Source organism: Natrix helvetica (genome assembly GCF_964273705.1).
Source record: "Natrix helvetica genome assembly, chromosome: 2".
Lineage (NCBI taxonomy): Eukaryota > Metazoa > Chordata > Lepidosauria > Squamata > Natricidae > Natrix > Natrix helvetica.
Window position 1 is genome coordinate 106,800,720 of NC_138552.1, and position 12,960 is coordinate 106,813,679.

Consider the following 12,960-nt stretch of genomic DNA (forward strand, 5'->3'; position numbering starts at 1 on the left):
GAAAGTAAATCAGAATCACTCAAATATTTCTATATTGTTATTTTTATTATTTATTAAATTTATCGGTCTCCTTACTCTCAAGTAACAGAACAATCAGACCAAAACAAATGTGGTAGTTACAATAAAAATCCTATTCTTTTTCCTTTCAAAAAAAACCTTTTTTCACTTTGTATATAAAATAGTTTTGACAGTGTATGTGTGTGTGTGTTTATGTACACACTCACACATACACAGAAACTGGTGTTTGGTATTAAGGACAAAGCAGAGTTTCCATTATTTCCTACGAGACCCTCATTATGATCTTAATCCACCCCTTTAAGCAATAGCAATAGCACTTAAGCTTATATACTGTTTTAACAGTGCTTTACAGCTCTCTCTAAGCGGTTTTAGAGTCAGCATATTGCCCCCAACCATCTGGGTCCTCAATTTACCAACCTTGGAAAGATGGAAGGCTGAGTCAAACTTGAACCCAGTGAGATTTGAACTGCCAAATTGCAGGCAGCCGGCAGGCAGCAGAAGTAGCCTACAGTATTGCACTCTAACCACTGCACTGTTTCTTAAGACGTAAATAAGGGAAAATACTGTACATCCAAATTATATCTGAAAGTTGTCAAATACAATAATATGTAGGATAGAAAAGTACACTCCAAAAAGTACACTATCAGTAATCTTATTGCTCTTGAAAATAAAAAGTTCACATATCATGTTCTGTAAGCCACCCAGAGTTGCCCTATGGGGGAAATGGATGACATGTAAATTGAATAAATAAATAAGTGAATATACCATTTAAAGAAGGTGTTGGATAACCTTACCTTTTTCTTTTTGTTATGTGAGACATCAATATTTTCTTCTGATGGGCAGGGCTTGTCTTCTAAAGTTACATTAAATGGTCTTTTGTGTAGGATTTGGGAAGCCTGAAGATTTTGGTCACTGTGATCCAACTGTGTTCCTACAAGCTGCCGTTTCAACCGACAAGTTTTTCTCCAGTTTTTAAGCATTTGATGTAGAACCACAGGAAGAGGTGATTTCCCCTGTTCGGAACAGATAAACTTCATATGTGCAATGGTTTTCATCACCTTCATAACGTGAGCCATTTTTCCTATATCTTTCTTTCTGGATGTCATCAATTTCTCAAGAAGTATAGAAAACTGGTTATAGTTACAGTCTAATTCAGAAACTGTACTTCCATAATTTAAAGCGATAGTATATGGTGCCAAATCTACACACATGGAAACAGGCGACTTGGATGTTCCTAACATTTTTCTTGTTTCTGAAAATTCCACAAATTCTCTTATGAGAAGATGAAGCGCATATGAGCAATTTAAGGCTTCTGTATAGTTATAAATAATGTTCAATTCCTCCTGAAGTTCAAAGATGGAAGCCTCCACTGTTTCTAAAAGCTCATCTTTCCGGTAAGACAGGAAAGCCATTTTTTCTTGGCACTGGAAAAGTTCAGATAGAAGTGATAAATCAAACCATAGTAAACTACGAAATCGTGGATTATCTCCTTGTTTCGCTATTGAGTTTTTAAGGAAAAAAATAGTTTCACATGTCATTGCCAATTCAGTATATATTTCGACAGCTTCCGGCTTCAGAATGACAGGATTAATTCCTCCACTCTTCATGAAGTCCAATATATTTTCTTGGGTTATCAATATGGTTACATCCTCTTCTTGTAAAATCTGAAAATACTTTTTCAGCATTTCCATCTGCACTGTACATTTGCCCATGAGCTGTTGCAGTCTTCCAATATCGGCAGACTGTGCTTCATCCAAGATTTCACTTATATTACAACTATCTTGTAAAGTTAGAGACTTTCCAATGCAGCAATTTGCATTGTGTTCAGAGCAAACATCTTCACAGTTACAAGAGTCTTCTGCACATTTTTCAGTATATTCTCCAAAAGTTCTATTATCATCATTTCCACATCTAGAATCTTCCATCATACGCTCATAAATATCAAAGAGCTTAGCCACAGTCATTTCATATATTTGGAGCACTTCTTTCCCATCCTTTGAACTGTTATTTAAAGATGAATTTCTTTCTTGCAAAACAAGATATTTAGCAGCATCAAAAAAAATATGTTCCAGACCAAATAATGAAGTTTTAAGATTAAACTCTTCATGGGTACACGTCTTTACAAATTCAGTTTTTTTACCAATAATCTCAATAATAATCCAGAGATGATTATCTTTTTCAGCACTCAAATTCATGCCTGGAAGACTTTTAGATATATTTATTAAATCCATTGTATTTTTTCTTGAATTTTCTAGGTCTTCTATAAAATCTCCAAAGTTAGCTCCACAAATGAAAGGCACAGATAAAAAAAAATCAGATAAATTGGAAACCCGTTTCATTACTGATTCACATTCCTCTATTTCTCGCCTTAATTTCAACAAGCAATAATAAGAATTATTCTCAGATACAGTATTTTCAAAAGCTTCCATTAACTGCTTTTGGTAGATTTGTAATTCATTAAGGGCATTGTATTTTAATCTCCTCTGAAAAGCAGGATATAGATTTGATTGCTGTTGATAACCTGAATGCCCCCCAAACAGTTCACTATGCAGTGACTCATCATACCAAAGCAAACTTCGAAAAGTTGGCTCACCTTTTAAAAATCTTTTCTTATTCTCTATAAAATCCATTGTTTCCATTATAATTTGCAGCTCAACTAATGCTTCTATAGCACAAGGTTTTAATTTCTGACTCGCCTGCATATTTCCATTAGAGCTTCCAAGTATTTCCCTAGAAATCAGAACATGCTCAAAAGAACCACCTTGCTTTTTTTCAAAAGCTGTAATGAACAAAGGAAGAGCACTTTTGCAATATGACGCCTGTTCGTGCAGTATATTCAGAGATGAAGTTTTATCTGCCTTTTGTAAGATCTCTGATATTTTAGACTTGAAGTCACAGGATTTTAGACTGATTCCTACTTTGGAAAGTTTGCTGTGATGGCTGAAATTGCTGCAATTATCAGAAGACGTGTTTGAAAAATAGCGTTCATTTTGCTTGGCCTTGGTGCTAGTGAAGGGTTTATTTGTTTTATCAGGCAGGACATGATAAACTGCAGTTAGTGGAGAATTAAAACGAAACTGGTCAGAGTTATAAGCACTACCTGAGGAAGTCTGTCTGCATGTGGATTCCCTAAGTATGATATGATTTATTTGTTTCAAGTTTTTCTGCCTTAAATCTAGGTTATTTAATGACTTCAGAGGAGTGTCATGGATTATATCTAGTCTTTTAGTTGCAGAGTCAGTCATGCTTGCTGGTAGTTCTCTTTCCTTTACATTTTCCTCTACAGGTTTCTGTAATACGCAACAATGAGATGATTGGCATAAATTATTATCTTCGAAGGACGGCGATAGCAGATCATCACTAGATGGTATTTTGTTAGTATTTCTTTGGGGTTCAACTGATTTGCTCAATGAGTTACAATGCCTATTCTCGGCATTATATATTTCCTGTTCAGTTGATTGACTAAATGAATTAAGGCAGGAATTTGAAAAAACCTGTTTACAATGAGAATCTAGTTTTTGCTTCTGTCTACTGGAAGATCCTGCTGGGATTTCAGAGCAATTAATGCCTATATTTTTGTTTGATGAATTGTTTGTTTTTAATGACAATGACCTGTTGCTATGGATTTCTGGAGTTAACTGAACCACAGAGGTTTTTGCATTAAGGTTCTCTTCTGTTAAAGGCCAACTTGCCAATGAAGCATGACACTTTCCAGCACTCAAAATCATGTTTTCTTGCTGTAATGCAGATATTTCCAGAGTTTCTTTGTCGATGCTTGCTTTTTTCACATTGGGACAAGGTGCAGAAATAAAATCTGACTCGAACAAATGTATTTTTGCAGCAGATTCAAAAGTTGGTTGAACTGATGGAGCAATTTTAATAGTACTCATCTTTACATGAGATTTGAACATTTCATCACCATTTGTTTGCCTTCTTTGACAGGCAGTTAATTCTTTTCTTGTCACAGAAGAGTTACATTGATTTCCATCTGTTTTGTTTCTACAGCCATTCGTGTCAGAACTCAAAGTGCGCTTGTTTTCCATGGCTGTAATTACATTCTCTTGATTCTTTTCTTGTGTATTTCCAAAAAGGCCTTCCTCAGCAAATCTCTTGTTGCATATGATGGGCTCAGTGCTAAGTGGCTCTATACTTTCAATTTCTGTAGTATCTAAGATAGCACGTTTTTCAGAGACTGTTTTTCTTGCTTTATTTTTCGCACAATCGCTGCTAAAAGGTACATCTGTGCTGCAATCAAATGTTTCAAAAGAATCTAAGATACCGTTCGGCAAGATGTTTTTTGCTTTGGAGAATACACTACCTGGAGTTTTTCTTCCAGCTTTTGTTACTGTTTTTAAACTCTGAACATTCTTCCGAGCTTTTCTTAGGTGAAACATTGCACCAATTATTTTTTGAGATGGGCATTTGGTTTTGCATAGCAATGCTTCAGTGTTGTCAAGGGCACTTAAAATATTCTTAATATGTTTTTCAGGCTGCTTGGTTTTTTTAAACTGTCCCTTGGATAGTGAAGAAATCTGGGGTGAAGACTGGATGTTGAGTTCTTTCTTTTTGTGATGATGTTTCGAATTTTGCTGTCCCTTTGCGTATTGTTTCTTTTCCCCCCGTCTTGACCACTTAACACATTTTTTGGATGCTGAAGATTTAGTTGTACATTTTTCCATTTTAGTTTCTAATTTTGACTGAACTATATTGGTTATTGTAATTTGTAAATCAGGGCATGAAAATGTATTCAATAACTCAGTTCCTCTTTCCTCCCCAGATTTCTCCTTATATAAGGAATTATCCTTATTCGTCTTCAAAGTTGGATTTTTTGAAAGATTTTCGTTCGAGCCAGGTTTTCCAAACAGATTCTTCCAATCTAAACGCGCTTGTAAATAATAATAGACATTCTCTTCACTAATGTTTCCAGGATTATGTGGCTTGTGCCCCACTGAGACACCTTTCTTACACTCTTCTAGTACATTTTCAATGTCGCCACAAATGTCTAAGCTGTGGACGTTATCACTTTTCCTCTCTAAATCTTGCCCAAATATTTCAGGAACTTGACTACAAAAGCTATCAGAACTGGCATGTTCTGATGTATTTTCTGACTGTTTGTTGATTTCTGTATTTCCCATACTCCCCAAAGATATAGGAACTGATGTAAGTAACACTGTGTGATTTACTTTCTCGTGATCTGTCAAGTCATTATTTTTAGTAGGCAATGTTTGCAATTCTTCAAACTTCTCTTTGCAATGTTCTATGTTAGTTAGCTCTGTTTCTATTAATGAGCTTCTTTGAAGAGTCAAGTTAAAAACAAAACCTGTGCTTTCTAAATCGAAAGTATCTGAATTTTTTGATGTTTCTGTATAATTGTTCATATTATCTGCAGGTTTCTTCAAAACCGTATCAGGTTCTTGCTTTTTTCTTGATGAGCTTTCTGTTGCATTTTTAAATGCAGTTTCTGTTGTAGATTGATACTTTTTGCCTTCTTGTCCACATGGAACCTTCTCCTTTAATTGGTTTACATGTATTTCATTAAAGCATGTTTCCCCTGTGTTATTTGTTTCACAGTTTTTTTGTTCTTCAGTAAATAAGGAATTACATATCCTATCCTCAAAATTATTTCTGTCTAACAATGCTGGCTTGGAAAGACACATATTTTTTTCACTAGGGCCTCTTATAACAGCATCAGTTATACAAGTATCAGAAGGAAGATACCCGAGGCTCTCTATATTGCTAATTCTTTTGGAAGATTTTTCTTTGATACTGTTTATTGTATAATCATTATCTAGGGAGTTATTTGCTTTTTCAGATGCTGAATATATTTGCTTATCTTTTTGATTGCTTTCAGCCGAGTTGGAGTTTTTAGATTTTAGATTTAAAATTTTCAGAGCTTGATGCTTGTTTTGTTCAAAATTCTCAGATGTGATTTCATTTGAAGGCCATTCATAAGCATACGTTTTTTTACAGCAGGCAGACTGAAAAGTATTACCACAATGCTTTGCTTTTGATGAAGTACAACTGCTTGTTGCACATTTGGTGTCAAGTTGAATAGACTGCTCTATTTCAGAAGGAAAAATATCATCCCCTTGAAACTGGCTTTCCATTTCTCTTCGACTGCCTTTGCTAAATGTTATATTGTCAGGACTTAGTTTGCCTGTGCTTATACTGGTGTCATTACAAAAAGGTGGTTTCATGATAAGTTCTTCATTTTGCTTTACCACATTCTTTTCTCTTCTTGTTAATCTTGGATCTTTAATTAATCTTGAAGTAGTTACAGTACTTGAACCTATTTCCCAGTCAGAAAAATCTTCCAGATTTATATTTAAACTAGTCTTCTTATCATCCCCTACATGTTCACCTCTGATGGCTTCTGTACCAGATTTACATGGAATATTGGCTTTCATTTGTGTTAAATCCCATCTTGTAGCTGGCTTGTGTTTCTTTTTTTCACAGTGAATTTTTTTTTCAGAATCATTCCAGTTCTGTATGCTTTTAGAAACAGAAGAAGCTTCTCCAGATACATACATTTCTAATGGTTTTCTGAAATGTTCATAGATGAGTTGGCTTTTACCTATCCTTGTCACCCGTGTACAGTTTTCCAAAGGAATAACTCCTCCTGTTAATGAAAGAGAGAGATGATTTTTGAGGGTTATAATATTTTATATAAGGGAGGAAAAACATATTTTAACAAATAGATAGTTATCTCTGACTCCTTGATAGGTGATGTGCTAATGCGGGCTTTCTAATCATTCACCAAGTTCTTACAATAGCTAAAATGCCCAAGAATATTCTAACTGTATTATATGTACAGCTGTGTGAAAAAGTCCTGCATGCTTTACGGTTCACAACATTTTTGGATAGGCCATTGATTTTATGATATTTTATGCTAACTGCTATGCAAATATTGTTATATTTAAATAAATACTGGTGGTTTTTAAGTGAAAAGTATAAGATTTTTGCAATTTGGTGCTGTTTGGATAGGGATTGTGAATTTTCTTACAATGCATGCTTACAATGACTATGAAAACAGATTAACTGATGCATACTCAGTGGCATACGTGTTGCAATTACTAAGGCCGATGCTAAGTGTTTTGTTAACATTTTTATTGTTTGTGGCCCTGAAAAGGACTGTTTAGGTAACAAACATGGTTACTAATATGAAATTAGCTAGTCCTTATTGCTTATCACCAGGCGGCATCGCTTCGGCATAGACTGTATAAGCCTTTGCACGTGATCTTTGGTGACAATGTGGTGCCAGGCTGCAATAATAGATTCAATCAGCTCCTGCTTGGTCTTCGGATGCTTCTTGCTTATTTCGTAACCAATGCTGGCCCACAAGTTCTCAATTGGGTTCAAATCCGGGCTCTAAACTGGCCAATCCAGGAGTCGAACACCATGCTTCTTCATCCACTGCTGGACAGACCTGGCTCGATGACAAGGGGCGTTGTCATACTGGAAGTAAAAGTCCTTCCCTACAAGTTGTTGAGCTGAAGGAAGCATGGTCTTTTCCAGGACTTCAACATACTGCTTGGAATTCATGATTCCCTGCACGATTTGTATCCGACCAATACCAGAAGCAGTGATACAGCCCCAGATCATCACGTGCAATGGATGCTTCACTGATAGATTCAGGCAGTATGGCCTAAATTCTTCAGCTGGAAATCTTTTGACATTCTTATTGCACTGATTCCCAGTCAAGTAGAAATTGCTCTCGTCACTGAAGATGCCCTTGGCCCACTCTTCATTGGTCCACTTGGCATACTTCTTGGCCCACGCACATCGACGAGAGCGGTGAGCGCCTGTAACTTCGAGCCCTGCAGCCTATGAGCCCTCTGGCAAGCAGCCTGTGACGCACTGTGCTTGTGCACACTTTTACATCACGTTTCACCCCAAATTCTTGAAATCTGAGGCGAAGTTGAGCTTCCTGTCAGCCATCGAAATGCGTTGCAGAGCCCAATCTTGCCATTTTGTTGACTTTCTTGGTCTTCCAGAGAGGAGCCTGTCATCAACTGAACCAGTTATTTGGTATTTTTCAACTGATCTGCTCACTGTGGTGTGATGGCATTTCACTCTCTTGGGTATTTCTGTACAGGAGTAACCCTCTTCATGAAGCACAATGATGCGATGCCGCTGCTCAGTACTGGTGAAAGCAAAGGCCTTCATCCTTGCCCGCAGCCAGAGCTAAATTAAATTTATCAATGCTTTTCATGTCTATTTATAGTCAGAGAGTATGACAACATTGATTGGTTCATAGTTTTAGCCTCTGCATTTTGATTGGTCAGCCAAAGCTCGCTGCTGATTGGCTACTTTGATCCTAACATTCTCAAAAATTCAAGTTGTGTTTGTTTTAGCACATAAACACACTAAAAGCCTTAAAAAGACTTTGGTTATATTAATAAAAATTATGCATCTCAATCCGACTACAGAAATTTTCATCAAAGTATTAATTTTGCGTGGTTTCTATGAGTGAAAAGTCGATTAAACATGTAAATAAGCTTAAAACTGAAAACGTGCAGAACTTTTTCACACCGCTGTAACTTTAGGAAGCAAACTTATATTTATGTTTATTAAGTTTCACTAAACAGTTTTTCTAAGGGGGAAATTTTCCACAAACTCAGTTTGGCTTATAAACAATTTTATACAAATCCAAGGATAAAACAAGTTGTATTATCAAAAAGTGAAGACTGACCAATAGGATTAAAAAAACTTAAGAGGCATAGCAAATTTCTGTAGCAGCATTTACAGCAGAATTGCTATGTTGACATGCTTGAGTAGTAATAATTTTGTATTTGTCTATGAATGATTTCTTGCTATTTTTCTGTTTTTCCAAAGGGCAGTGACATAAAGAGTCAAATCTATCAATACTTTCTGAATATAACATTAAAAACTCTGGCCACTTCCAGCCAAGAATTTTACTACAGAATGACCCTTAGAATCTTATTGGAATGGAAGCTCGTATTTGTAGTCTTTTTGTGCTTTCTCAATATTTCTCATATCTTTTTCCTTCTGTCAAAAATCTATCAGGTTGGAGGAAACATAGCAGCACAATACATTTTCAATGGCAGCAAATGGAACAGGCCGTTGAAAATTTATTTTAGAAACTCTTTTTAAAAAGCCTGATCCTGTGCCGAGGGCTCAGGATTAAGGATTAAAAAAAGAGGAAGAGTAGTTCTGAAGGCAGCAGTGGGGGTTTGGGATCTCAATGTAATACTTTTGCCAAAGCTGTCCCTTGAAGATTTATTTCCTTCCACTTATGCAGCCTTTAGCCTCTGCATTATATACTCCCTTTTTCTTGCTGGCCAGTCCAGGTTGTGCAATCCATCAGCATAAATGCAACACCTGGTTGTCCAGTAACAAACTCTCAACCATATTTTTTTTAAAAAAAGAAAGTTTCAAGTAGAATTGCAAAAATTGCATTTTGAATACTTTGACTGGATTTACACATCCGACTAAGCCATAATTATCTGTGGGAGGAGATATGGGAACAAAATACATCATTTGCCTTGTCACATCACTTTGCACACAATGCAAGTGACTTAATGTTGCCATGATGTATGTAAATAACTCATCTAACTCATGTTAGACTGTGAGATGGATGGCAAATAAATGTAATAATAAATAAAATGTTATATTAGCATGGCTTGTACTGAATGCCTATGCCTGAAACCATACTTTAACAAACCATGGCTAGCTGAGCTCAGATGAAGAAAATAGAACAAATATCAAACAAATCACAGCTATGTGAATCCAGCTGCTGCTTTTTAATATTAAGATGGGAGAAAGAGAATGCAGGTTGTCCATAAACCTATAAATGAACAATTTCAAGAGTACTGTAGTAAGGAAGAAATATTTAAATCTGAAAAGAGAAATTTGCTGGCCAGAAATTATAACTCAGAAAGACTTATTTAAACAAAATTTGAAGCAATCTTTGCACATTTCATTTGTGCAAACCTGCACCTCCTTTTGCATTGTTATGCAGATATAAACTGTACGAAATAAAAATGTCTTATTAAATTGTATCCTTCCTGTTGTATTTTTGGCTGATTATCAGTGAAGATGACTAACCTCTAGAAAAATCAGAAACAAATGAGCAGAAGGGGAAAAAGGACAGAGAGGAATAGGACTGTGAGAGAAAACAGCAGTTTTTCAAGGGCATGTGTGTCTATATTTATTCAGAATTCAAATCAACTGAGTACAGTAGACCTTGCTTCCATGTAAATGTACAAAGAAACACAATTCAAAGAAATTAAGGAGGCAAAAAAACCAGAATGACCCCACACACACACACATTACAGAAAAAGCTGTTACCTTGCTTGCAGGAAGAAAGATGAGACAAGGGTAGAGAAGCAGGAAAGTAGTGAAAAAGCAGACACGGCTGCAGCAAGTGAGAAGAACTAGACAATGAAATGGACAGAAGATTTTGGAAACTCTGCCGGGGACCTTATTCATATACATTATGTTAAACCATATGTTGATTTGTTTAGATTTGTAGTTGTAGTTTAAGACCCAACTACTATTACCAAGTTTATTTTTTAAGCCACGACTAAAGAAACCACAGCTGAGCTGGATATCCAACCTATAAATATTGCAGGCAAGCATCAAATAACAATCAGAAATGTGCTGTAAAAATCTACATGACCAGCAGATGGCAACAAAGTGTTCCAAATATATGTCTCTGTTTTAAATCTGCTGTTTTATCAAACTTGGCAACTTTGTGTGGACTTCAATTTCCAAAATTCCCCAGCTAGCATGAAGTCTACACAACGTTGCCAAGTTTAAAAAATACTGATCTAATGCTTTTCCATTCCAGATCTCTGAATCCTAGATATGAAGTTAAATGCAGAAGCTAAGAAGATGACATGAAACAATGTCTATAACATGAAAAACTGAACAGAATCAATACAATACAATACAATAGTAGAGTTGGAAGGGACCTTGGAGGTCTTCTAGTCCAACCCCCTGCCTAGGCAGGAAACCCTATACCGTTTCAGACAAATAGCTATCCAACATCTTCTTAAAGACTTCCAGTGTTGGGGCATTGACAACTTCTGGAGGCAAGCTGTTCCACTGATTAATTGTTCTCACTGTCAGGAAATTTCTCCTCAGTTCTAAGTTGCTTCTCTCCTTGATTAGTTTCCACCCATTGCTTCTTGTTCTACCCTCAGGTGCTTTGGAGAATAGTTTGACTCCCTCTTCTTTGTGGCAACCTCTGAGATATTGGAATAATGTTATCATGTCTCCCCTAGTCCTTCTTTCTCTTAAGCTAAACATACCCAGTTCCTGCAACCGTTCTTCATATGTTTTAGTCTCCAGTCCCCTAATCATCTTTGTTGCTCTTCTCTGCACTCTTTCTAGAGTCTCCACATCTTTTTTACATCGTGGCGACCAGAACTGAATGCAGTATTCCAAGTGTGGCCTTACCAAGGCATTATAAAGTGGTATTAACAATTAATCAACAATAAACAATAAAATTAACATACAAGTCAAGAAAGCTTACCAGTGTGCTTGGGTAATCTTTTAAGTTTACACTTCAAAGATGTCAGGAAGGAATCAGGCCCTCCTTTCTGATTAATAGATTTTACATGTATTACAGCATATGGAAGACATTGCCTAGGCTTATCCACAGGTTTTGAATGTTCATTATATTCATAAAAATATACCTGTAAATGGAAATATTGTAAGAAAATAAAAATAAGTACCTGGATAATTAACTTTAAACTTAGACAAAGACCAAAAATAGTGACCACACTCACTGTGATCAAATATCAACAAAATGAGTGGTAAAACTTTTAATCTGTTGCAGCACCTCTCTCTTATAAAAGTATCATACAAACGAGGTGCAAAATGTACTGTTTTTGTGAAAAGATTAAAGTATCTAATATAGGGGTTTCAATCTTGATCATGCCACGGGCTGGATCGTGACGTTTTTTATCTTTGCGGAGCTGGGGTAGAAATGGCCTGCTTGGGCTGTATCTGGCCGGTGGGCCTCTAGTTTGATCTAATATGGGCTGCCAGGCCTGATCTAATATGACAATTTGTATCACATGTTTTCTAATTTTAATATAAAATTATTTGTTGAAGATTTAGGAAATTCAGGATAAAATGTCTGTGGAAAATATTTAATAACATCTCAAAAGTGAAGCAGAATTAAAAATCCCCCTTCATCTATTAAATCTGTGACAACATTCCTCTCTTACACGTACAGCTCCTTACAGTATATATATAGTTTTGGTTTTTTTTGCAGAAGCAGACAACTGAATTCAAAGAAAGACTATATCTACTTAATACAGCACATCAACATCCAATTAATTTCTATATGGCTGGGGATCAGGTTACCTGAAATAATGTCTTTTTCCAAGAGTCTCTACCCGTCCAATTTGATCCACCAGGTCAATATGGGTATGCTGTAGATCCTGTCAGCCAAAACGTGTTGACTGGCAGGAATTGGGGCCTTCTCTGCTGTAGTCCCTGCTTTGTGGAATATACTCCCTTTGGAAATTAAAATGGTCCAACCTTTTTGACCTTTTGTAAGGCTTTAAAAATTTGGCTATGTATATGGGTCTGTGGTTTGGAATGTGTTAGGATCCTGCTTGTTGATTTTACTAATGTCCCTTCTTCGAATAATTATGACTGCCCTACCATCCTTGTGGTTACATGATCACATTTCAGGTGCTTGGAAACTGGCTTGCATTTATCCTACGATCACATGATTTCAATTTGCGACATTTTTTTCTGTTTTCTGGCAAAAAATGCATGTTCGATAAGTTGGATTCAGACTTATGGCCACACCGTAACACACTTCTTGACAGTCTATAAATGGTTATAAAATCGAGTCTGGCCATGCGGTGACTCAATGTGTGACTACAATGATTTAGGACCAAAGTTCCAGGCTCAATTGTGTTTGTAAAGTTATGGACTACTTGTAAAGAGGCAATTTTT

General features: G+C 36.2%; 1 protein-coding gene across 3 annotated transcripts in view; it reads right to left on the reverse strand.

The window, feature by feature from the left end:
* The window catches only part of TEX15 (testis expressed 15, meiosis and synapsis associated), a 36,180-nt gene that overhangs the window by 5,809 nt on the left and 17,411 nt on the right, over positions 1-12,960 (reverse strand). For all 3 annotated transcript variants that reach the window (XM_081943315.1, XM_081943316.1, XM_081943317.1), the window contains exons 6-7: positions 11,519-11,681; positions 813-6,637 (exon numbers count right to left, since the gene is read on the reverse strand). In XM_081943315.1, the coding sequence (XP_081799441.1) occupies positions 813-6,637; positions 11,519-11,681 (5,988 nt within the window). The remainder of the gene's footprint in view (positions 1-812; positions 6,638-11,518; positions 11,682-12,960) is intronic.